The sequence below is a fragment of the Phoca vitulina genome, unplaced genomic scaffold (genome assembly GCF_004348235.1).
Source record: "Phoca vitulina isolate PV1807 unplaced genomic scaffold, GSC_HSeal_1.0 scaffold67, whole genome shotgun sequence".
NCBI classification, from domain to species: domain Eukaryota; kingdom Metazoa; phylum Chordata; class Mammalia; order Carnivora; family Phocidae; genus Phoca; species Phoca vitulina.
Genome location: NW_022589770.1, coordinates 14,018,665 through 14,046,308, shown reverse-complemented (window position 1 = coordinate 14,046,308; position 27,644 = coordinate 14,018,665). Strand labels below are relative to the sequence as shown.

At 39.7% G+C, this 27,644-nt stretch overlaps 1 protein-coding gene across 1 annotated transcript in view; it reads right to left on the bottom strand.

Moving 5' to 3' along the window:
- Positions 1-27,644, bottom strand: part of GLDC (glycine decarboxylase) — a 94,880-nt gene that overhangs the window by 48,746 nt on the left and 18,490 nt on the right. The window contains exons 3-11 of the mRNA XM_032392352.1: positions 27,246-27,381; positions 18,502-18,666; positions 12,436-12,513; positions 11,289-11,436; positions 10,586-10,782; positions 8,518-8,614; positions 3,425-3,530; positions 1,651-1,790; positions 1,024-1,104 (exon numbers count right to left, since the gene is read on the bottom strand). Of these exons, the coding sequence (XP_032248243.1) occupies positions 1,024-1,104; positions 1,651-1,790; positions 3,425-3,530; positions 8,518-8,614; positions 10,586-10,782; positions 11,289-11,436; positions 12,436-12,513; positions 18,502-18,666; positions 27,246-27,381 (1,148 nt within the window). The remainder of the gene's footprint in view (positions 1-1,023; positions 1,105-1,650; positions 1,791-3,424; positions 3,531-8,517; positions 8,615-10,585; positions 10,783-11,288; positions 11,437-12,435; positions 12,514-18,501; positions 18,667-27,245; positions 27,382-27,644) is intronic.

Sequence of the window (27,644 nt, the reverse complement as noted above, 5' to 3'; positions counted from 1 at the left end):
TTCACTCCTATTTATTAAGGCTTAAAAAAGAACAGTGTGATATCTCTTTGATGATTTACAACTGTTATCTGGTACTGAAGTCCTCTTCTTAAAGAGTACATAGACGACCAGGATGGCACCGTTCAGCACACGGTCAGCACTCTGGAACCTATTTCTACTTGTATGGGAAACGTTTCCTTCCATTGATTCATTCAACAGTATTTACTGAGTGCTTCCTATGCACCAGGCCCTATAGAGTGTTGTGATTAACATCTTGCCACAGGTTTAGGTAGCTACTGACTGCTTCTCTGTCATCTTCATTCCACAGAACTATAACCTTTCCTCTCACATGGCCCTGCTAATTCGTTGCTTTAGAAACCAACTCAGTCACACTGAACTGCCCCAAGTTCACATTGCAATCTTTCTCCTCTAAGCCTTTATTGTTGCTTTTCCCAGTGTCTGGAACACCTCTGGCCCCATCCTCCTAGTTCTTCAATTGTGCCATCTTAGATTGGATAACTCCTACTCATCATTCAGAACTCAGCTTAGGACAATTTCTCTAAGTCTTGGTGAGAAGCTCCTCCTCTGTGCTCACAGAGCATCTTCAGACAACACCCAGCATAAGATATCACCTGGATTTTAATCTTGTGCATGTCTGAGTCCCCATTAGACTATAAGCTCTGTTGGGGCAGGAATCATGTCTAATTCACCACCATCCTCAGGGCCTAACATAGTACCTGCCACATATTAGGTGTTCAATAAATGAGTATTTTCCCAGAACTGACATAACCAAGACACCAATGTCACGGTTCTCCATGTTAGTGATAGTTTTAATTAAACACCATTAACAATCCTCCCACATAGCCTGGCTGTAAGGTCCTAGCTAGGGCCCACAGCAGTGACAACCAGCTATCAGGGATGGTCAGTGGCATAATTTTAACAGCAGGCCACCCAGTGTCACACTTGGAGCCACAAGAGGGAAAGTCATCTTTGACAACACCTCAAACAGTCATTATGAGAAATGCATCTTCTCAATTTACTTACTGCAGACGATTCACAGCCAAAGATCCACAACAAGTCATCCAGATCTTTTTCATTGACTGTTTCATCAAGAGAAATCCCAAGCTACAGAAATGAAAATGAAAGGGAAAACATCAGCCCAACACCAAGACCAGTGGAGAAACCCCAAGAGAAGTCAAAGGGAGGAAGGTGCTGGATAAGACCCCCAGTTATGCCAAAATATCTGGGTGCCATTGTATCCAAGTTGGCGCATGGCTAGATGAGTCTGAGACTTTACAAAGTTTAGAGTTTTAGGAGCCACTTCTGGACTCCAACAGTCTGGTGGGTCTGGTAGGTCACCAGATATACTTAACCTTAATTTATTATATCACTTATCATAGTCTTTACCTTCAACAGTCATATTGTGAAGGGTATTATGAGCAAAATATGTGCCTAAGAGTCCCATACATGAAAACACAAAGTCTTAAGTAAAGCTAAGAATGAATTATCCTTTATTTGAAAGTCACAATGTTCCAAGCGGGAAATGAAAATTGTTTAAAAAACATAGATTGTGCCCAAAATTCCAATATTGATTTTTTTAAGAAGAAAATTTTTACTAAGAAAAGTCAGGAAACTTTAAAGTAGTTTAAAAAGTGGAAAAGTTTTACTTACTGTGCCATCCTCAAAGAGCCGAAAATTGATTTGCCGCTGAGTGGCCCTGTCCAAGACCTCCTTCACTGAGCAGCCACACTGAATCTTCAAAGTGTCAAAGAACAAGTCATGCTGGAGTTGATGCCCTGCTCGCTTGAGACCTAGACAAGATAGGAGAGCCACGAGTCCCCAACACAGAAATCTGCTCCACGGCCCCTGACCTTTCACAGAGAAGTAAAGAGGTAAACTCTTTTTCTTTTTTTTTAAGATTTTATTTATTTATTTACTTATTTTAGGAAGAGCACAAGAGGGGGTAGAGGGTGGGACCAGCAGACTGTGCTGAGCGCAGAGCCCAAAGCAGGGCTCAATTGCAGGATCCTGAGATCATGACCTGAGCTGAAATCAAGAGTAGGATGCTTAACTGACTGAGCCATCCAGGGGCCCCAAGAGGTAAATTTTAACTATAGTCTGTTCCTGATTTTAGCCAGTGTTTTGATAGCTGCTTTTTTTTTTTTAAAGAAATTAAAAGTTTGTCACTATGCTATAGAATATTATGAAATAAATACATATAAAAAAAGAAAAATCACCATAATCACCATACAGAAATAATCACTGGTTACAATTTAGTGTATATTACTCTAGAATTGGGATGTGTGTGTGTGTGTGTGTGTGTGTGTGTGTGTGTGTGTGAGAGAGAGAGAGAGAGAGAGATATCACATATTTCTTTACACTTTAAAAAATTTGTAATACACAAAGAACATTTTGCTTTTCTACAGATCGATATCCATGTCATTATTTTTAATGGTGGTATAATATTCAAATATATGCATGTAAAATAATTTAATCACTTATTATTGAACATTTAGGCTGTTTCTAAGGTTGTGGTATTATAAACAATGTTTCAATGGATACCCTTTACATCCTTAGGTGATTATTTCCTTTAGATACATTTCTAGAAGTAGAATTTTTGATTCAAACTGTCGGCACATTTTAAAAGCTTTTGATATGTACTGCTTACATGCCCTCATGAAAGTTATACCAACATGGGCGCCTGGGTGGCTCGGTCAGTTGAGTGTCTACCTTCAGCTCAGGTCATGATCTTAGGGTCCTGGGATCGAGTCCCACATCTGGCTATCTGCTCAGCAGGGAGTCTGCTTCTCCCTCTTACTCTCCGTCTGTGTTCTCCCTCTTTCTTTCTAATAAATAGAAAAAAATCTTTAAAAAAATTTTATACCTACATCAGCATTCTTTTTAATCTTTACCAGTGTAATGGGAGAAACACTATTGTTTCAATTTACATTTCCTTAATAGTAAGGTTGAAATTTTATGTTTACTGGCCATTTATTTGTATATTTACTTCTTTTAAAATTACACTTAGGCACCTGGGGGACGTAGTCAGTTAAGCTTCTGACTGTTTCAGCTCAGATTGTGATCTCAGGGTTCTGAGATTGAGCTCCGTGTCAGGCTCTGCACTTTAAGACTCTCTCTCCCTCTCCCTCTGCCCCTCCCCCTGGTTCTCTCTCTCTAAAATAAAATAAATAAATCTTAAAAAAATAAAAAAATAAAATTACACTTAATGTCCTTTGCCCATTTTTCTCTGAGTGATCATCCCTCTTGTTTATGGGGTTGGGGAGCAAGTAAAAGATCTCCATATTAAAATTTTTAACACTCAGTCTATCAGAAATGGCGAAATACTTTCTTATTTGACTTTCAATTTTGTATACAGCATTGGACATACACTGAGTTTTCTATTTTACTTACTCAGGTTTATCAGTCTTGTTATGAAGTGACTCACCTTCAGACAAAATCAAAGTGGCATTATGTACCCTCCTAGCAATATGCTCCAGCCCACGGGAACCATGGTAGATTGCAAACATGGCAGCCATGTTTGCCAAGAGAGCCTGAAACAACAAAGAACATTTAAGGAATCATATTCAACAATGTGATGAAGACAGTTAGTGGGAAGGAGTATTATTTTGACTTGAAATGCCACAACTGAAAACAGCGACAAAAAAAGTGATCAGATTTCCTGCTTTCTCTATGAGAGTGGGGGATGATTTATAACCTGCCTATCTCAGGGGCAAACACAGCATCCAAGACACCCTGGAGTCACGATACTAAACTTTCAAATTTGACCACTATAAAGGAGGAGTTTCATCCATGTAATATAATCATGTCACCCATAAGGGGGAAGATGGGGCTGTCATTAAACATCGAGGAGCAGTATTTCATGTAGGAAGACAGCGGAGTAATAAAGGTGTCAGGGGAAAAGAAGTGAGATCCAAGAATTTTATATCCATCAAACAATTCAAGGATAAAAGCAACAAACAATTTACAAATACACAAGAACTCAGGGAACACAATTATACTGAGAACTTAAATAAAGCCCTAGAAGCTGAATTTCAGCCAACCAATGGATGAATGAATATTGTGTGGGAAAGGACTACCAAAAATGAAAATGCAGGACACAGGGGAATAAAACCAAAATGAATTGGCAGGACATGTATTAGAGAAAATCAGCACCTATTGGCTATTCCCTGTTCACAGCAAGGTCACTTTCTCAGGTAAAGATATCTCCCTTGACCACGGGATTGAGGTTTCACAAGAACATTTACAGGGAAGCGTGTGTTTTTGTGTGACAGAAAATAGAAAGGAATGGCACTGGAATCTCTCAGAGATAAGAGGCATAGACAGCGATGCTTCAGTGAGGAAGTCCTGCATGGGGAACAAGAAAAGGACCCACTGTGATGGCATGTTGAGTCAGGGAAGAAGATAAAAGAAGATAGCTAGGATAAGATACTAAAACGAGTGGCAACGTGGCAAAAAATGATGGAGGCCCACCTCATGCTTCTCTTCCTCTTGGTCCCATCTCTCATTTGCTTTATCACCCTAGATCCTGCCAATAAGCAATCTTCTAACCATGCAATATCATCCCTACCTCCCAGGAAACTGGTCCCAACTCAGGTCTCAGATTCCTACCCTGCCCAGCCTATTCCGTTCTCCCACTGCCACTCCCATTTTACTGGTCCAGCACCATAAACTCTGAAGTTTTCAGTCCCACTAGTGTGAATTTTCTCCTAATGTGGTCATCTTCACAGCCAATCACCACAGAGTGGGAAAGGCACCTGAGAAACACAATGCTTTTAAGTTGGCTGATATTCAATATTGGATCTATTTTGTTCGGTGCACATTTTCTCAGCTAGGCTGCCAGAAGCATCCCCATCTATGGGACCACTGCAAAACAAGAAACAGTTCTCAAAAGATGCCAGAAAGCGATGCCTGGGTGGCTCAGTCAGCTAAGCATCTGCCTTCGGCTCAGGTCATGTTCCCAGGGTCCTGGGATTGAATCCCACATTGGGCTCCTTGCTCAGCAGGGAGCCTGCTTCTCCCTCTGCCTTGCTGCTCCCTCTATTTGTGCTCTCTCTCTCACTCTCTCTCTGACAAAAAAAAAAAAAAAAAAAGATGCCAGAAAGTGAAGCCAACAGTCAAAGAAAATGCAGAGGAAAGGAAGAAATCTGGGGCACCTGGGTGGCTCAGTCAGTTAAGCATCCGACTCTTGATTTTGGCTCAGATCATGATCTCAGGATTTTGAGATCAAGCCCCGAGTTGGGCTACGCACTGAGCACAGAGCCTGCTTAAGATTCCTTTTCTCCCTCTCCTCACTTTCCCTCTCTAAAAAAAGAAGAAGCAGAAGAAGACATCTAAGAACACAGAAGTAGACTTTCTTGGACCAAAATTCCCCAAGAGAGTATAGAAGCTTTGTGGACTCTGTATAACAATTAGAAATAAATACAGAAGCACTACAACACATTCCAGCTATGAAGAGGGCAAGTCAAACAATACATGACACTGTGTATCCAAATGCTTATGACTACTGCTGGGGAATAGAAACTCAGGCCTGATATTCACAGAATCCTCTGGAATCCTCTTATCACAACAACCCTGTATAAGTTGGTTCATGTCCCTTTTTAATGTAGAGATGACTCTTTCCCACAAAGAGGAGACTGTATCAGGTGACTGGTCAACAAACTGATGACAAGTATAGAATCATTTTTAGAAATCTCAGAAAGGAATTAGAACTCCAAAGGAAGTTCAGAGAAATGAAGACCAAGAAAATTCAAATTTCCTGGATAACTTGGACAAACTTAATATGATTAGTATACAAATAAAGTAATAAAAAATAAGAGTAATCAAAAGCTCATGATTAAAAGTTGCTCGAAATCATTAGTTATAAGGGAAATGCATACTAAAACCACAATGAGATATCAGTTCACACTCACGAGGATGGCTATAACTGAAAAGACAGGCAATAACAAGCACTGGTGAAAATGTGGAGAAATTACAACCCTCAAACGCTGGTAGAGGGAATACAAAATGATGAAGCCCCTTTGGAATACAGTCTGAAGTTCTTCAGAAAGTTCAATTTAGGTTAATAATATGGCCTAGTAATTCTACTTCTGGGTATATACCTAAGAGAACTGAAAACATATGACCCCATAAAATCTTGTACATGAATGTGCATAGCAGCTTTATTCAAAATACTTAAAAGTGGAAACAACCCAAATATCCATCACTTGATGAATGGATAAACAAAATGTGGTATGTCCATACAATGGGACAGCCATAAAAAAAAGGAAGTACTGATTCATACCACAATATGGATAAACTTTGAAATCATTATGCTAAGTGAAAGAAGCCAGGCACAAAAGGCCACATATTGTAAAATCCCATTTGTATGAATGTCCAGAATAGGCAAATACATATAGGAAGAAAGTAGATTAGTGGCTCCCAGGGGCTGCAGGGAGGGGAGAAGGATGGGGAGTGATTGCTTCATGGGAACAGGTTTCCTTTTGGGGTGATGAGAATGTTCAGAAATGAAATGCTAGTGATGGTTGCACAATTTCACAAAAATACTGAAAACCACTGAACTGTATACTTTAAATGAGCAAATTTTATGGAGAGTTATAGCTCACTGAAGAGTTAATAAAATGCAGATTACACCTCAACACAACTGACTTCAGAGAAAGCTAATGAAAAAATTGCTTGTGGTGGTAGAACCCAAGAAATAAGAAAACATAAAGAACAGGACGTGATGCAAGTTCAGATATCTGTGAAATATCACAAGTTTATAGAAAGAATTTTAAAAAAGAATTCAATAACACACTTTCAGAGAGCTTTGTACCACCAACAATGCAAAACTAACTGCATTGTGGAGCCTATTATGCTCAAGAGAAAAGGGGCAGCCATGAGAACACAGAGCAGTTGCTAAAGAAGCAGAAGGCTGGAGTTAAAGGCATATAGTGCTCAAGGAGCATCTCAAAAGATATCAGTCATCTCCTAACAAAAAAGATTAATTGCAAAAAAAAAAAAGATTAATTGTATGCTTATAGACAATGACCCTGGAGTTATGAGCAACTTCTTTATGCAACCAATCAATTATGAAAAGAAACTCATAAATGAAATAGACAATGGATAGTTGGAAGTTCTCCAGAATGAGAAGGTAAAAATCAGAGAAGACAGGGGCACCTGGGTGGCGCAGTCGGTTAAGTGTCTGACTCTTGCTTTCAGCTCAGATCATGATCTCAGGGTCCTGGGATTGAGCACCACATCGGGTTGCACACCCAGCGTGGAGTCTGCTTGGGATTCTCTCTCCTGTCTCCCTCTGCCCCTTCGCCTCCCTCACTCTTTCTCTAAGATAAATAAATAAATCTTTAAAAAAAAAAAAAAATCAAAAGACAGAGTTGCGCTATTTCCAAGGCAAACATCACTTTAATAATTGCTGAAAAAGAGGCCTTTGTTCAGCCCAAATTCACCTGTAAAATTAATTTCAAACATTGAAGCAGAAAACCCCTTAATGCATTTATAACCAGACAGGCACCTTTTGGAAGAACATGAGCAGAAAGAGCAAGACAGGAGCAATCAGCTGCACAGGAAGGAGAAATATATAAGCAGGGAATTCAACAAATGAAGGGTAAACTATGGAAAGTAATAGCATCATGTAAAGTTCAATTTGCTGTCAACAGAGGAAAAGCTCTTGACAGCTGGCTCCTTCCTGTGATAAAAGAAGAGCTCTTGGCTAAAAAGAAGCAGCCACCTTTTTGAGGCAACAAAGAAGACAAGAAAACCTACTGAGGAAACTAGTCCAAAGACCACCGGCTAGAGAACCAAATATAAGAAGACCTTATCATCTACTGCCCCTGGAGAGTCTAAAACCTGGTGGTGGTGCTTTGAGCCAGTGCCCTGAGAGAAAAAAAGCACCGTATTGCCCACTGAGGTGTTGGTAAGATCTCCTTCTCTTACCCTGAATGGAGAAGATGGACCTAGAATGGATTGGATGCTCAGGAAGAGTCCTCCACCTAAGCCTAGAAACTTGGTCTCAAACACTCCTTCCTCTGACCTGAGCCCTGGGCAACTTCCAGAATCGTCAGGAACTTAGGAAGCTCCTCCTCTTTTAGTCCATCCTTTCACGAATGCCTGTCCTGAGTCCCCAGTAAGAGTACTCCACGACCACCACCAACAGGTCAATCTTGGTCACTCCCTCAAGCACAGTCACATTGCCTCCCTCACCACATTCCTAGAGGGCTTCCATTTCAACCTTAAGAGAAGGTGCCCGATCACCCACCACCCATAATGGACCTGGCCCGATGGCCAAGAATGCTAGAAACACTGACGTATGCAGTACATCCATACACAGAGCTCCAGGAAAATGCATCGTATTTTGGTTCTGACAAGACCACAGGGCTTCTCTACCAATAAGATCACAGCACTTCTGATGTACACACTGGTCAGTAGGTGGTGGACGAACGAATGAACAATCGAGTGAATGCATGAGCAGCTCATTTCTGTAGACTATGCACGGTTTAGTGGCAGAGCAGGCACGTGACCGACCTGAGCCGTACAGATGTTGCTAGTAGCCTTGTCTCTCCGGATGTGCTGTTCCCTGGTCTGAAGAGCAAGACGGTACACTTCTTTCCCAGTGGCATCTCTGGCCCAAGAATAAAACATCTAGTTAACACAAATGATCATAGCACCAAGGGTGGTCACAAAGGGACCTGTTTCTTTCCTTCCCAGATTGAAGGGAACCCAGAAAATATATTTGGCTGCAAGGCCATAAAGAAACAATTCTTAAGCCATCCTGTTCTAAATAGGACTACTAATTTTTAGTATATACTTTGAGGGAAGAACCGAGATATACACAGAAAGACCAGCAACCTTGAAAGGAAACTTCCCTGGAATTACCCAGACTAATATAATGATGGTGAATGAGGATTCAATTTAAAATTAAACTTAGGGAAGATTAAATTTCACTGTGAGCATCTTGGCAGACACAGAAAAAAGGGAAATATCTGACAAAGGAGTCAACTTCTGCCCTGGAATCTAAAGCAACTGTACTGCTACAAAGAAAAAGAATGTGTTGAATCAATAAATTGTACACCTGAAACTAGTATTGCACTGTATGTTAACTGGAATTTAAGAACTTAAAAAAAGAATGTTAATAATCTTACCACTTGTCTCTAAGAAAAATTTTCCTTCTTTCCTAATACAATTAAGAATTTGGATAGGGGGACCCGGGTGGTACAGTGGGTTAAGCAACAGACTCCTGGTTTTAGCTCAGGTCATGATCTTAGGGTCGTGGGATCAAGCCCTGAGTAGGGCTCCTCACTCAGAGTGGGAGTCTGCTTGAGATTCTCTCTCCCTCTCCTTCTGTCCCTCCCACTCGTGCTCTCTCTCTCTCAAATAAATAAATCTTTAAAAAACAAAAAAAGAATTTGGGGACACTTGGGTGGCTCAGTCGTTAAGCCTCTGCCTTCGGCTCAGTCATGATCCCAGAGTCCTGGGATCGAGCCCCGAGTCAGGCTCCTTGCTCAGTGGAGAGCTTGCTTCTCCCTCTGCCTGCCGCTCCCCCTGCTTGTGCTCACTCACTCTCTCTGACAAATAAATAAATAAATCTTAAAAATAAATTAATTAAAAAACTTAAAAATTTAAAAAAAGAAAGATTCAACAGTCTTATCCTTTATTTCATCAAGCTCTGGGTCCATTTTTTCAGTAAGATAAGAAGTTCAATATAAAAATCAGCAGAAAGGGGCACCTGGGTATATCAGTCGGTTAAGGATCTGCCTTTGACTCAGGTCATGCATGACCCCAGGGTGCTGGGATGGAGCCCCACATTAGGCTCCCCGCTGAGCAGGGAGCCTGCCTCTCCCTCTGCCTGCCTCTCCCCAACTTGTGCTCTCTCTCTGATAGATAAATAAATAAAATCTTTAAAAAAAAATCAGCAGACAATAATTAATATATTAAATTCTTTTTAATTAGAAAACTTTCTGCCTCATCTCACCTGGTGAAGATATATCACTGAAAGAAACAAATGTAAGAATACTTGAAGAAACTTATTTTTACACTAAAAAGCGAGGTGCCTCTTGCTATTATGTGATAAGTTGCATTTCAAAAATTCAAATTATTCACTAATACAGGCTATTCACTTGGGCTAGTAAGTCTAACTTCTTTGAAAGGTCTAAAAGGGCATGTTAAATTTCCCCAGTAATAATCATGACATTCATCTAAATTCTTAATCTGAGGAGGTGTATCAATGAGAAGCACTTGAGAAAGTACATTTAGAAATTACTAGAACAAACAAGTAGCAGGCCTCTAGGAAATAATGTGGATTACAATGTGTACATGGTAATCTCTCACTGTGCTTGTGTTTTACCTAACTGTGTGGCATGACAATGCATTTGAGAATGAAAGTGGTGAGATATAAAACCACCTAAAATGTCCAGTCTTTCAATGCTTTTGTCAACCTAATTAAATTCACTTATGTGACTTGAATACAAGTATGTTGTAAATTATTGTGCATGGCCCAGTTAAATTCAGAGAGAAATCAACAACTTTTGTAATCAGAAGAAGAAACAGGGAAAATAATAACACAATCAAAGGGGAGAAACATGAGCTTCATTACCTTGTTACCCCCACCATTCTCCCGGGCATCATCCTCACCAAGCTTTCTCTAACAGCAAAAAAGGCTGCATGTGGTCCGCCATAGCCCAGTGGCACTCCAAATCGCTGTGAGCTGCCTAGGGCAATGTCTACCCCAAATTCTCCAGGAGGCCTCAAGATACACAGAGCTAAAAGGTCAGTAGCACAGCAGGCCAGGCTCTAGAAAGGACACAAGAGAGAAAGTGGTCGTAGTTGTCACCTTCACCTGGCGAGCAGTGAGAGAATAGCAAATTATCTGCAATATAAGCAGACAGACAGGGTTGTTTCATACCCTGTGAATTCCATTTACTCACTGATTCATTCAAAAATATTTACTGAGGGGCACCTGGGTGGCTCAGGTCATGATCTCAGGGCCCTGGGATCAAGCCCCACATCAAGCTCCCCACTCAGCAGGGGGCCTCTTTAATCCCTCTCTTTCTGCCCCTCCCCCTGCTCAGGCTCTTTCTCTCTCTCTCAAATAAATTAAAATCTTTTTTTAAAAAATTACTGAGTGCTTACTATGCACCAGAAATTAATGAACAAAATAAACCTGAGAAAAGGAGGCAGGAAGGAGAGAGTTTTACCATTCTAGGTGATACAGTTATGGAAACTAAGATGCATTAAAAAATCATAATTCAAAGTTGGGACATGCCTCCATGGACCCCCACAAGGAGAGATTTGCCTACCCCAGTCTGATGGGCCCTCTCCACAAGCTCTGTGAAGTCTTCCACCTTCCCCTCGGTGTCTGGGTACTGGAAGAGCACTCCACTAACATCGTTTCCACTGAAGTCCATTTTATGGGGTAATTTCAGCTCAATGAGAACGCCATTGTATCTGGAAAGACAGAAGACAAAGAGCAATCACGCTTTTGGTTTTCAAGAGAAAATAAAACCCCTTACAATTTATTTTCAGTGATAGAGTGCCCATATTCAGTGTCCTTCCTCATTGCCCCCCACCCCCACCTCATCCTGACACACACACACACACACCCATCTCACACCTGACCTTTCATTGGTAACAGAGCTTCACACCATCTCGAGTGCTTCTGTTTCTCTCTTCCACACTTACCACACCCATTCCCCCCTTTCTTGCCAGAACCTGCTCCTGAGAGGGTCAGGAACATGGCTTCCTAGGACTAAAGAACCAATTCCTGCAACTACAGAGCAGTCACCACTTTCACCTGGGATCAGTTTTAGGTGAATGGAAAACCATCAATAAGACAAAGAGAAAGACCTTTCTTAACCACCCAGTTCCAATTCTATGTGAGAACACCCCTTCTGAAGGGATGGTGGTATGGGGTTGGGGAATATTGCCCCGTTCTTACAAGAAGAGAGCAAACAGACACCCCGGCAGGTGATAGTTGTGCTGTTTTTATCTGATTACAGCACTAAACAAATACAGTACGCTTGCTTTCGTCTATATCATACCACACCTAGGCTTTATATGGATCCCTTATAAACTATGTTTGCAGTTGCACACACTAAACTCTAACAACTGTGTGAGAATTCCATTTTTTCCCTCTACTTCTCAAGCCTTCCAAAACATTGCTGAAATTATTTTAATATTTTTAATTTTTTTTTTTTAAAAAAACAAACAACATGGTTACTCAATATAAAGCAAAGGCAACTAAGGCCACTTCTGTATTCTCTCAATTCTGACACATTTTACTTACTAGGCAAGATCTCAGGAAGAAAGTGGGAAGGAAGCGAAACTGAACAACCTCAATTTAAACCAGGTTCACCTCCAATCAGTTTGGAAGTAAGAGAGAGAAGCAAAGGTGGTGAGCATGATATATATTATCCCTGAGTTCAAAATATGAATGAAATTAATTACTTGGCTCGAGTCTGGACGACAGCTATTGTCTGTGGGTGGCAACGCGGGTCAACAAAAAATCTCTTCCTCTTGTTGTGCCTGTTGAAAAGGAAAATCACATTCAAACATGAACATTAAAGAAATCAAAGTATCTTCTAAGAATGCAAAGCAAAGGTGGTACTTAGGGAAACTCTGAGCACAATGTAAAAAATGAGTCCTTAATTCTACCGATCAGAATTCTACTGAAATCCAATTTCCGTTCTTGAAAAGAAAACCGTAGGCCCAAAATGGAGTCACTTGTGCTAGGTTCATGTCACCAAACTGGGGCTTCATACATACCTGATTATAGTTTCAACCTTCCCCAGTAATATAATCTTAACTGGTCAGTCTAGAATTTCCTGGTAAGCACCAATGAGGTAATTCACCTAATAAGACTCTTTTTGTCCCCCAAAGGAAAGTGACCTTGCTCTAAATAATCTCTTTTTTGTTTATGACTTCCTTGACACCCCCTTTAAAAACCTTTCCCTTTCAGGGGCTGCCTTCAGTTCAGGTCATGATCCCAGAGTCCTGGGATCAAGCCCCACAAATGGTCTCTCTGCTCAGTGGAGAGTCTACTTCTCCTTCTCCCTCTGTCCCTCACCTTGCTCATGCTCTCTCCCTCTGTCTCTCAAATAAAGAAAATCTTAAAAAAATAAAAAATAGGGTGCCTGGGTGGCTCAGTTGGTTAAGCGACTGCCTTCGGCTCAGGTCATGATCCTGGAGTCCTGGGATCGAGTCCCACATTGGGCTCCCTGCTCGGTGGGGAGTCTTCTTCTCCCTCTGACCCTCCCCCCCTCATGCTCTCTCTCTCTCATTCTCTCTCTCTCTCAAATAAATAAATAAAATCTTTTAAAAAATAAAATAAATAAAATAAAATAAAAAATAAAAAAATAAAAACCTTTCCCTTTCACATTGGACAGCAACATGTAAAAGAATGAAACTGGACCACTTTCTTACACCATACACAAAAATAAGTTCGGAATGGATGACAGGCCTAAACATGAGACATGAAACCACAAAAATCCTAGAGAAGAACACAGGCAGTAACCTCTCTGACATTGGCCAAAGCAACTTCTTACTAGATATGTCAACTGAGGCAAGGGAAACAAAAGCAAAAATGAACTACTGGAACTTCATCAAGATAAAAAGCCTCTGCACAGCTAAGGAAACAATCAACAAAACTAAAAGGCAATCTACTGAATGGGAGAAGACATTTGCAAATGCTCTGATAAAGGGTTAGCATCCAAAATATATAAAGAACTTATAAAACTCAACACCCCAAAAGCAAATATTCCAGTTAAAAAATGGGCAGAAGACATGAATAGACATTTTTCCAAAGAAGACATCCAGGTGGCCAACAGACACATGAAAAGATGCTCAACATCACTCATCATCAGGGAAATACAAATCAAAACTGTAACAAGATATTATCTCACACCTGTCAGAATGGCTAAAATCAACAACACAGGAAACAACAGGTCTTGGCAAGCATGTGGAGAAAGAGGAACCCTCTTGCACTGTTGGTGGGAATGCGAACTGGTGCAGCCATTCTGGAAAACAGCATGGAGGTTCCTCAAAAATTTAAAAATAGAACTAACCTATAATCCAGCAATTGCATTACTAGGTATTTACCCAAAGGATACAAAAATACTGGTTCAAAGGGTACACGCGCCCCAATGTTTACAGCAGCATTATCAACAATAGCCAATTGTTGGAAAACAATTGGAAACAGCTCAATTGTCCATTGCCTGATGAATGGATAAAGAAGATGTGATGTGTATACACACACACACACACACACACACACACACACACACACACACGCACTGGAATATTACTCAGCCATAAAAAAGAATGAAATCTTGGGACGCCTGTGTGGCTCAGCCGGTTAAGCATCTGTCTTCGGCTCAGGTCATGATCCCAGGGTCCTGGGATTGAGTCCCGCATCGGGCTCCTTGCTCAGCAGGGAGCTTGTTTCTCCCTCTGTCTGCTGATCCCGACTGTGCTCGCTCTCTCTCTCTCTCTGATAAATAAATAAAATCTTAAAAAAATTAAATTGAATTAAATTAAATTAAATTAAAAAAAAGAATGAAATCTTGCCATTTGCAACGATGTGACTAAAGCTAGGGAGTATTATGCTAAGCCAAATAAGTCAATCAGCAAAAGGCAAATACCATATGATTTCACTCATACGTGGAATTTAAGAAACAAAACAGATGAACGTAGGAGAAAAAAAAAAGGGAAGTAAACCAAGAAACAGACTCCAAACCACAGAGAACAAACTGAGGGTTGCTGGAGGAGCGATGGGTGGAGAATGGGCTAAATAGATGATGGATATTAAGGAGGGCACTTGTGATGAGCACTGGGTATTGTATGTAAGTGATGAATTACTAAATTTTACACCTGAAACTAATTTTACATTGTATCTTAACTAACTGGAATTTAAATAAAAACTTGAAAAAAATAAAATTAAATCAGATGTTAAAAAAAATCCTTTCCCTTTCTGTAGCCCTTTGTCGCTCCTTTATTTGCTAGAGGGGATGCTGTCCGATTCATGAATCATTGAATAAAGCCAGTTAGATCTTCAAATTTACTCAGCTGAATTTGGGTGTTTTAAAAAAAAAAAAAAAACACCATTCCAACCCCATTTAGCAAAATCAATCTTAAACTGGCTTAAATTTCTTTTAAATATGCTAAGTTAAAAGAAATAAAAACAGGATAGTGATGGGGTACAAGTAGAAATAAAAACTAACTCTTGAAATAAAAAATATCTGAGAATTTTACTGCCAAAGAAGCTTATCTAAACCAAATGTCCTCATTCGACAGAGGATGAAAAGGACTCAGAGAAGTGACATGGGCAGGGCCACACAGCTACTCAAGGACCTAAATGCTGGGAGTTTTCTAAAAGTTCCTGATTTCAGGAAACGAAACTGATGGAGATTGTTAAAAAGAAAACCATAGGCCCAAAATGGTGTTTCTTGGGCTGCGCCCAGTCACCAAACCAGGGCTTAATACCTAAGCTAATTGCGGTTTCAACCTCCTCCAGAAATGTAGTCTTAACCTGTGAGTCAGGAATTTTCCGATAAGCACAAAGGAGGTAATCTGTCACATGAGCTTTCTCCATCCACCAAAGGCTAGAAGAGGTCATCTGTATAATAAGACCCCCTGTCATTCCCCCTAAGGGAAGGTGATCTTGCCTGAAACAAATCTTTCTTTTCTTTTGCTTATCACATTCTTGCCCCACCCTCCTTCCTATAAAAAAACCTTTCATTTTGTACAACTCCTCAGGGAGACTTTCTACCTGCTAGATAGAATGCTGCCCAATTTATGAATCATTTAATAATAAAACCAATTAGATCTTCAAATATGCTCGGTTGAATATTGTTTTTTAACAGGATACATAACAGTGCATGTATCATGAGCACATCTGGGTAAAAAGGGTGGGGAACACATGTACATTGTGCTATGCATTTAATTTCCCAGAAAGATACACAATAACAACAGCTTTCTCAATGGAACAGGACTGAGAAACAGCATGTTCACTTCATTATATTTTCTACTGTTTGCATATTTTTCCCACTCTGAACAGGTATTTTTATAATAAACATAAATTTAATAGAGGATTAGGTAGAGTTGTATAGATAAAAAAAGCTATTAATTATCCAAAGCACAATGCTCTTCACAGTGTGAATCTAAATAAATTGGGAGAAAAGAGCCATTTGAGCCTAAACGACCTAAGATGGAAACAAAAACACTGCTATTTTAATTTTTATTATTATTTTATTTATCTTTCCAAAGATAAAAACCACAAGGCTGCTTTTCAAATTAAATGCAGGCCCGAAGATACGAGAATTAAGAGAGAGGAAGTAAATCTAGCATTTGCAGAGCAAATCAAGCATTTGCAGAGCTATAGCTCATTAACTCAAATCAGTTCAGGACCAAATCCCCGAACCATCAACCAGAAAGGCCTCAGCTTCTCCAAGTGTGAAATGGAAGCTCTTAAGAAAGAGAGGCAGAGGGAGATGAGAAAGCAGCAAGAAGGTGGATAAGGATGAGATAAGATGAAAATGTGAAAAGCTGAGAATAGAGAAGCATTCCTTTCTGGCTGTCTAACCAGGATGAGGAGGAAGAGCCTAAGCCCACCTCTAAGGCTGCTTGGGAAGCAGAATAACCTGTGGCTGGAAATTTAGAGGTTTTCATACCTGCTAAGCAAGTTTGGGGTTCACTATGGCAATGTTGTGATTTATGAGAAATATATATTTGGTCATGACCAAATTTTTAATATATCAATATCAAAATATTTCATATTTTCATTTATATTTAGTCTTCCTCCACAGTTCTTGGCTCGTAGCCCCCCAAACTTCCTAACTGTGGAGAATGTAAAGATGTCTTTTTTTATGTTAATTAGGTGACTTTTGAAGAATGTCCATGGATGGGGTTTGGTTGCCAGAGGAGCCAACCCTGTGATTAGAGGGCTGGAACTTTTAGTCCCACCTCCCGACCTCAGAAGGAAGAGGGGTTGGAGGTCAAATCAACAGCCAATTGCCAATGATTTAATCAATTTTGCCTATGTAATGAAGCCTCCATAAAAAACCATAATGGACGGCATTTGGAGAACTTCGGGTTGAAGAATGGGTGGAGATTGGAGGCGAATGGTGTAGCTAAGAGAGCATGGATGCTCCACGCCTTTCCCACATACCTTGCCTTATGTATCACTCCCATTTGGCTATTCTTGTTTTTTCCCTTAATAATAAACCAGTGATCTAGTAAGTAATGTTTCTGAGTTCTGTGAGTTGCTCTAGCAAATTAAATGAACTTGAGGAGGGTGTCCTGGAAACCTCTGGTTTATAGCCAGGCATGCAGAAGCAAAGGAAATAACGTGGGCTCGCCACTGACATATGAAGTGGGGTGTGGTGGAGTGAGTCAGGGGGGCAGGGCAGTCTCGTAAGACTGAACCCTTAACCCCTGGAATCTGATGCTATCTCCAGATAGATTGTGTCAGAATTGAGTTGAAGTCTTGGACACCCTGCTGCTGTTAAAGAATTATTTGTTGGTGTGGGGAAAACCTCGATGCACACATTGGACTTGGTACCAGAACCAATTTAACCATCCCTAAGTATCTGGAAGCCAAGAAAGAGAGTTACATGGGCATTCAGAGCCAGAGGCACAAAACCTCACAGACACACCGTGAATATGGGCAGATTTCCCAACCAGATGACATCTACATGTGAACTCTACCAGGAAGGTAAGCTCAAAAGTACTCACAAGGCCAAGAACAAAGGAAGGTGGGGAACTGGAGAGCAATTGTTAACTATATACCATGACCCAGCAATTCTACTTCTAGAAATGTATCCTCAGGAAATCATCAGAACTTTTGACAAAATTGATTCTAAAGATGTAAAACAATAGCATCTGTAACAGGAAAAGATGGTATCAAAGTGAATGTGTAACAATAGAGGTGAGGTTACATAAATTGGGGTACTTTCGTGCAAGTGAGTACTACCAGGTAGTCAATAAAAGCCATGTCCTAGAAAGCTGACTAAGGCAAATCTTCTCACAATATATTGTTAAATACAAGAAAACAAGGTATAAAACATTTAAATACAACCTAAAACAATATGCTTCATGAAAGATGGCATTTGTGTATTATAGTACAGACTGCCAGTTCTTACCCAATATCCATTCTCCCCTTTACCAATAGTAATAGAACCCCAATACGTAGGGCACAGCAGTGTGCCCATCTAATAAAAACTGCATTTCCCCAGGTCACTTGTAGGTACGGGTGGTCAATGAAGCATAAAGTTTAAAAGCCACTATTTTTTCAGATTTTTTTTGTTCTCTCAGCTGACTGGCATAATGCTACTCTGTGTGTGTGTGTGTGTGTGTGTGTGCGCGCGCGCGAGCGTGTGCACGCGTGTGTGTGCGTGTGTATGCGCGCGTGTGTGCGTGTGCGTGTGAGAAGAGGTGAGTCACGGGGCACTGCAGGGCTAGCTCCGCCCGCCCAGCGGGAGATACTGGAGGATGTCCCTCGCCCTGTGGGCCTCTTACCTGTGGCACAGCTGCATCGCCTCTGCGGCCGCTGTGGCCTCATCCAGCAGGGACGCGTTGGCCATGTCCATGCCTGTGATGTCGCACACCATGGTCTGGTAGTTTAGTAAACTCTCCAGTCTCCCCTGAGACACTTCTGGCTGGTATGGAGTATACTGGGTGATCCTATGAAAGACACAAAAGGCCATGTCCAAACTGTGACTCCACTATTCAGAAAAGTGTACAAAATGTCTTCACTTTGGAATTCAGTAACTGAAATTTAAGTTTTTGTGTTCTTTGAGAACTGTGGATCAGTCAGCTTCCCTTGAGAATTATATATCAGTAAGGAAGCTCAGACTTAAATCACAGTAACAATATTATCTTTTGTTTGGGCATATTCAGTACTTATGTTTCTTTCTATCTCTTTAAGGTACTTCTTAATCTTACATTTCTATTTTAATAACCTTATCGTATGTGTTTTATTGTAAGCTGGTTCTTAAAATCCACTTGAGCTTACCTATGGTAATATAAACAGAAATTTTACTTCCTGTTATCTTTCTGCTAGCTAAAAGCCTATCTCAATCACAGTCCACAACAGGAAAGCATCTAAGAATCTACTATCTAATACTCAAAACTGTTGTTTTATGGGGATCTTTGTTTAATACTAAGCAGGAGGAATTCTGTGTGCTCCTAGGAAATTAACAGAGGTCTATTTAAGAATCCTGACTATTCAGGGGCACCTGGGTGGCTCAGCCGGTTAAGCGTCAGCCTTTAGCTCAGGTATGATCCCAGGGTCCTGGGATTGAGCCCCGCATCGGGCTCCCCACTCGGGGGAAGCCTGCTTCTTCCTCTCCCTCTGCCTGATGCTCCCCATTTGTGCCCTCTGTGTCAAATGAATAAATAAAATCTTAAAAAAAAAAAAAGAATCCTGACTATTCAGTTATTAAGAGTCTGCAGAAGTTAACTCAAAATTCAAGGATATAAATGGTTAGAAGGCAGTATAGACATGAGTTTTAATATTATATCCTCTAGTTATTAGCCACAAATATTTCTTTAGGTATTTGAGTTAACACACTTAGTGCCTTCATACTTTTTTTTCATTCCTTCATTCACTCATCCTACAAATATTACTGTATGCCTGTAAGTGCCAAGAACTAGGATAGGTTCTGCTGATGATACATCATAAGCAAATGGATAACAGTCCCTGATCTCAAGAGTATACTGTAATGGGGAAAAAGAGACAATAAATAAATGAAATCATTTCAGAGTGATAAATATTTTAAAGAAAATAAAATCAGGTGGTATGATAGAGGACTTGTGACACAGCTGCTATCTTTTCACCAAGAATCCATTCACTCTACCAAAGTGGGTCGGACTGGGGTCCATGCTCCCACACGTGATTGACATGGTTTCATAAATCTATTGTTTTTGTTCTTCTAAGCCAGAAAAGTATTAGGAAAAAATTAGGCTTTTTTTTTCAAGCCCTATCCCTTTCTGTCTTGCTCTGGTAATCATGTGCAGGATATTTCTATCCTTTCTCTTTCCTTTTTGAAGGCTTTGAAATTAATACTTCATATATTTGAGGGGGAGTGGGTGGGGAAACTTGCCTTACCAAGAAGTAAAGCGTCAAGACTTTGAAATAATCTTCCCGAAACTTTTATTGGCACAGTTGTGTGCGTGTATGTGTGTGTGTGTGTACAGCAGAGTACATTTTTGCTTCAGTTAACTCCTTGAACAGCCTGGCTTAGCAACTGTAAATCAGTTTGCCAAATTCTAAGTGGGTGGTGAACTGGAATGAATGAGGCACACAATACATGTTGTAGGCAAAGTAGAAAAGGAATCCGAGTAGAATTGGGGTCATACAAAAGGCAAAGACAAGGAGCAATTGTGACCTCACATCAGATAAGACTTTCACACACAGCATAGCCTGACACCACAAAGACATGCTTAGATTGCCTGGCTAACATGAAGCTTTCATTTACTCAGAGTCATTATTTTACATATAGACAGACACACAAACTTGCTCATGCACACACCCGAGCATACACATATTAGCTAGTCCATCCAATAAATGGGAAAGATTCAGTATACCCATAGACACAGAAAATACAATAGGAATAGAGAGAGCAATACTCCAGAGAATTCATCACAGCACGGAATATTGAAAAATTAGTAATAACAACAATAGAAGAGCAACAAAACTAAGTGTCCATCGAAAAGAAAACAATTAAATAGACACTATGCATACATAATACTACACATTTATTGAAAATGATGTATAAAAGAATAATTTCTGAATGGAGATGCTCCTGATATATATTTAAAAAGTACAGTGCCAAATACCATGATCCCATTTCTGTAAATTTGTAAAGACAAATGAACCAAAGTGTAAACAGTGGTTTTTCTCTGGGTGGTAAGATTAAAAGTAATTTTTACTTTCTTTTTATTGTATTCTGAATGTAAAAGACCTCAGCTACCATTTATTAACCATTTTCTGTGTCAGGAACTTATTTACAACCTTTTTCTGATTATCTTACACCTGTTTATTGTAAAAAGTTGGAAAACTCAGGTAACTGTGGAGACTATAAAATCACCCATTATCCCAAAACTCCAAGATAACAACAGTTATCATTTACATGCTTTCTTTTCAATGTTTTTTTTCTCTTTTGTGAAAGACACACTCAACTATCCTGCCCATCTTTCTGTTGTGCTGTCTGCCCCTCGTTGATTTGTGACTTTTCTTTAAGATCCTTTTTTTCTCCAACTTTGTTGAGATAATCAACAAAACAATATATATTTAAAGTGTACAAGGGCACCTGGGTGGCTCGTCAGTAGAGTATCCGACTTAATTTTAGGGTAGTGTGTTCAAGCCCCACATTGGGTGTGGAGTCTACTTAATAAAATAAGATAAAATAAAATAAAATAAAATAAAATAAACAATATGATTTGATATACATATTTTGTTAGATGATTACCACAATCAAGCTAATTAATTTACACTTTTCTACATCATAATCATATTTATATTTAAAATAAGATTATACTCTATTAAAGTCTTCTGCCCTGATTTTATTTCTTAACATTATGCCATGGACAATTTCTAATAACTTTAATACTGTTCCACAACATAATTTTAATTGTTATGTGGCATTAAATCATCTTATTTACCATAATTTATTTAAGTCCCCTCAAATTAAATATTACTTTTGGTTTTAAATATCAGAACTAGTGTAACAGTGAACAGCCTTCTCTTTGTCTTATTTCCTTCAGATAAATTCCTGGAAGTGGAATTCTGAATTGTATATGATAATTAATTTTAAGGTTCTCAGATATTGCCATGTTCCTCTCCAGAAAGATCATGCCCTATATGTACTCTCTTAAGTAGTATAGTGATTCACAGATTTCCCTGCATTATCATGATACTAGTACTAAGAAGCCCTGGGTTTCAACCTTAATTCTTTAATGTACTACCTGTGAATTGGGACAAGTAACTAAACCTCTCTTCCAATTTCTCCTGGTGATCAATGAAGATAACATCACCTATATCATAGGTTCTTAGCACTCAAAGGAGGTTAATATATACAAAGCATGTGGAACGGTAAAATCCTGCCCAAATATTAGTTGTCTTAAAAAGGTTTTTTTCTGGGCGCCTGGGTGGCTCAGTTGGTTAAGCGACTGCCTTCGGCTCAGGTCATGATCCTGGAGTCCCTGGATCGAGTCCCGCATCGGGCTCCCTGCTCAGCAGGGAGTCTGCTTCTCTCTCTGACCCTCCCCCCTCTCATGTACTCGCTCTCTCTCATTCTCTCTCTCAAATAAATAAATAAAATCTTTAAAAAAAAAAAAAAAGGTTTTTTTCCCCCTCTGTTTTGATCTTTAAGAGGATTCACTCATAGTTCTGTTCAGATATTATTAGATATTTGTATTTGGAAAGGGTTTTTTTCTGAAAATTTATCACATCTCATGTCAGCTTCACACTGCCTATTCTTCCTCCAACTAGATCCCCAAACAAACCAGTTTCTCCTTCCTAAAAATTCTTATTCCTTCAATGCTGTGCCAATTCTCAAAGTAGAAACTGCAGGTCTTTTGAGCCCAAATCATGATCAATTCCCATTAGTCTTCCTTCCAATGTCCCATATCCACCCTTTTATCTTTGTTGCCTTACTGCCCTAATGCTGTGCTTAAAATAGGAACTTACTGAATATCTGTGGTGCAGAAGTGTGTAGTATTTGACTTCCCTGCTTAAATGGAGATGGCTCCCCATTACCTACAGGAAAAAACCCAAACCTCCCAAGCACAGTCCTCCATACCTGAGACTGCACTGTTCCTTTGATAACAGACTTTGAGATTTAATACTCTCTTCCCTCACCAACCTTTCTCACCTTACTCAACACTTTCATAAGCCCAAAGTTAGGCTGATGCTGATTAGCCTTTCGAAAGGTAGAGAGTTTTGTAATTGTTTTCTTGCAAAAATAAACATATGATCCCACTTCTTTTACTTACAGTCTACCCATTTTCTACACCACTAAAATATCAGGTATTAAAGGTCTTAACAAGCCTCTATTAAAAAACTCAAGCCAGTGAGTCTGAGGCCCAAGGACACTAACAAACCCTCATTTCAGGAGAAAAATGCTAACAGAGGGCCTGCTGTCATGTATGCAAAGGTTTAGTTGACTCAATTAGGCAAAATGTGGTGATTAAGAAAGTGTGTCTGTGATCTACATTTTCTGTATTTCTTTTTTTAAAAAAAGATTTTATTTTTAAATAATCTCTACATCCAACATGGGGCTCAAACTCTCAGTGCCAAGACCAAGAGTCACATGCTCTACCAACTAAGCCAGCCAGGCACCCCTACATTTTCTATATTTCAACTGACTATTTAACTCATTTCTATTTATAGATATATTTTAATATATTTTTAAAGCATCTGTACATCCAAGAAGGCATTTTGTCAGGCTCAAACAGGATGCTTGATATCTTCAACATGGCATTAACATTTATCCCAAAATAATCAGTATTTTCTATGACTTTTGGGCTGTGACTTTCTTGTGAGATTGAGAAAGAATGAGGTATTGCAGTAGGACAAACATTCATAAGATTCTCTCATTTTAATCCCAGTGCCAAAGTTACACAAAACAGAAATAGCCACAAAGAAAATGTTAAGTCCTTTTATATTAAATACTGATGCTATCAGCAGTCAAAGTTTTGTTAACAGTGGGCCCCATAAAATAAAATTCTGGACCTGATGCAAGTTTTCTTATAAGAGCCCAAATGTTTGTATTCTTTTGAAGCTATGTTGTCCATTTATTTTCACCTCACGTCACCGGAATTTGTTGGTGCCGTCTCTATGGAAACCATTCAGAACAGAAGGGTGATACTGTGAAATCTCCTCACCCTCATGTGCACAGTCCTCCCTATCAGTGCTGGTGAGGTACAGTATTACCCTCTGGTTCAAACCAACTTTCAGTGAATGGAAAGGAGCAATATTTAAAATGCTCCCAAAAACCAGGACTGAAAAGCAAAAACAACATTGTCTTCCTCTCAAAATGCTGGCAGCTCCTAAAGTAAATTAACACATCCACTCACAGCCAGGAAGCAATATGGTGAATACTCTATGGCCACCAAGAGTGAAGGCCACAGGCCAGTATTCAGACAGCTAAAATGCGCAGCTCATTCATGTACTTTTGAGGCTTATTTTGTAAGGAGAAAGACAGGCCATTCCCTTTTGAAATCAAACTTGGAGTTCAACCATGCAAACTTTTATCAGTACCACAGTGGGAAAGAAGCCTCAGCAATGCAAATATATTCGCACACACACCCAAAGCAAAAAAACTAGTTCTTTGATGGTTCTTTCCTTTCTCTTACTGATGAAGAAATGAAGCATACTGAAACTAAAAGCTCTGGCCAGGGATGGCAAGGCAGGAGTGATCAGGCCAACAGATCTGGCTCCTGTAATGATGGGACATGAGCAACTTCATCCAGGACAAGGCACTCTGGTCAACCAGGACTGCTTTGCTTCCCATCCATCCAGGCTGACCACCGCCCTACCCTAGACAAATGCTTTGTGCCTCAGAACTACAGGTCTGGACTTGAGGCAGCAGATGACGACGGTCTGAACTGATGGCCAAACACATCAACTCCTCACAGACTCAAATGCACAGAAACCAGTTATGCTTGTGGGTGGTATGATGGTAAGTGAGTATAAGTTCACATGTCATAGTCGCCACAGTGGGTTTATTCCTGTACTAAGAACACTTTGTGCAAAGTTTGAAATTAAATAGGGTATCAGGTTTACTTTTCAAAATACCAAAACTGAGGGCGCCTGGGTGGCTCAGTCGGTTAAGGGTCTGCCTTCGGCTCAGGTCATGATCTCAGGGTCCTGGGATCGAGCCCCACGTGAGGCTCCTTGCTCAGCAGGGAGTCTGCTTCTCCCTCTGCTCCTCCCCTCCTTCTTGTACTCTCTCTCTCTCAAATAAATAAAATCTTTTTAAAAAATGCCAAAACTGTCAAAAAGTTCGTATTCCTAGATGAGTCTGCATATTAGTGTGTGTGTGTGTATTAGAGATGGCTTGATGTTTTAAGGAGAGAATGAGGGAGCAGGGAGGGCACGAGCAGGAGCTCAGTGGAATCAGGGAAATGAAAAATTACAAAAATCAGGAAGGAGTGTAAAATTCATCTGGGTTTGCTAACTGGTGCTCATAGAAGTTAGGCTCCCACCCTGCACAGAGGCTGAGAGGGCCCTATCTTTAGGTGTTGACTACAACAAAACAGTAAAAATTTTTGGCAGCTTTGAGTTTTTTGCACAGGTACTTTCCTATTTTCTGTTTTTAAGGTAAAAAAAAATGGACTAATGGATGTCTCAATAGTCTGTCTTATGATGGTAGGTGGAGAGCCTCTTATATAAGGCAATTATTTATAAGAATTCTGATCACTGAGAATTCAAGTTAAATCTAACAAAATTTATTAAATAAAATATTTCACAAAAGATGCAAAGTGTTCAGCAATTTTTTAAGATTTATTGCGGTGGAGGATGTACTTGGGTATTTCAAAAGCTCATGTGGGGGCAATTTATGATTTCCCATAGAGAAGCCTACCTTCCCTTTACTATGTTGATTTTTTTATATATGCTAACCTGAGAGACAATCTTTACATCTTGCTCTAAATACCTTTGAATTACAGAGGCAATTGCTTATTCTGTCCTCACATAATATTGGTTGTACTAGAAATTAAAGTTACTTCTTATATCAAGTGCTATGCATTGAAACTTGTTTTTTAAATGTTAATTGGCACTGCGGTGCCTGGGTGGTTCAGCTGGGTGAGCATCCGACTCTAGATTTCGGGTCAAGTAATGATCTCAGGGTCCTGGGATCAAGCCCTATGTTGGGCTCTGTCAGTGTGTAGTCTGCTTGCGATTCTCTCTCCCTCTGCCCCTCCCCCATTCACGCTTTCTCTCTCTAAAATAAATAAAATCTTGAATAAAACAATAAATATTAAGTGGCACTGTGTATATTAATGTAAAACAATGTTAATTTACTCAACTTTCCAGCTTACACCACCTGGTATATCCGTGTAAGATGCTAATTTTTATGTATTGTTATAGTTTCAGGTTATTTATAATATTTGATGTTTTGTAAAACTCAAATACTACTATACTGTATTTATGGACCAAATAAATGGCATCTGCATACTTGTCATACATGCTTGCATAGTTAAAATGGTAATTTCTTATACCAACTAACTGAAAGAAAAAAGTCATCTAGGAATTATTGCCTCCCCACTCCATTTCTATGCTAGAAATAAGTGCATACATTCCTTTTGAGACTAAGTTCTCAACTGAAATAAAGTTTCAATTTAAAGATGCTGGTGTATACAGTGATGCTGATCCAAAAACAAGAAAAAGAAAGGCCCAGGAATCCCCATCTTTCCTCCTCTACAGTCAGACAATATTTCCCAATGGGCAGAGAAGCAGATGGGCGGGTCTTTGGAGCCAGGACTTCTCCCTGACAAAAATATCCAAGGTGTTGAGATGTGAACCTCTGTTTGGTTCTTCCTGTCATACAGCCAACTACTGTGTATATGAGATGTGGGATGAGCACAGACCACACACCTGAGGATGTGCGGCTCAGCCCTTTCTTTTGCTGTTTCTAGAAGAGCCTGTTCACAGAATACATATGTTCTCTTTCTCTACAAAGTGCTAAGTAATAAACCGGATATTTTAATCTCCATTTACCTGCTACTACATCTGCTTTTTCAATTGGTCATGTACAGAATATAAGGCGGGGGTGATAAAGGATACTCCTAAAATCCTGAGAAGATAATGGACTAAGATTCTGACTCACTGAGTAAGCTCAGACATAACCTTTAAAAAAAAAAAAAAGACATAGCCTTAAAATCCCAGTGTCTCCAAAGAATAAAGCCCTGAATCTGCCCACCTACAAGTTGACATCTTGCTCAATATGTCAGAATACAAAGACAGAACAGACATTAAATTAGAGAAGACGAGATTACCAGCATCCACATTTTAGAGCTCTAAAATTTTTTATGGGAATAAAAGTGGAAAGAAACTCTATATTTCCTCTACATTTGAGTAAGGAAATTTCCCAAGCCAGAGAAAACCAAGTAGGTTCTTGGAGGTTAGAGACAACACAGGAGTGTAGACGTCAGTGTATAAGTTCTGACACTCCAAGGGGTAAGGAGGTGTGGGGAAACTGGGAGAATCATGCAAATCAAAACATAGTACTCTTGTTTTCAATCTAATAATACATTACCATCCTGCATTCTCCAGTAAATTCCGCAAAATCGTCTGTGGCACGAAGCAGTTATAATAGCCCATGCCCATATACGATCTCCAGATCTGGTTTTTGCTGGAAATGGCATGCAGAGTTGTAAGGATTTCATTTTCACCTGATTATAAGAAAGAGAGAAATATTACAGACAGAAAACATCTCAAAAGAGAGCTCCAATTATAGTTTAAGACCTTTGTTTTCTTTGAATATATATATGAAAACAGCTATATGAAAATATAAGAATCAATCCCCCAGCAATACTAAGTACTGTATGCAGAAATCTCAAAAATCCCAAAACAGCACTCAATTACCCTCCAGTTTGGTTCCTCGTAATTTTTTTTTTTTTGGCTCTTCTTTTTTTTGGCTTTGTTAGAATTGCCC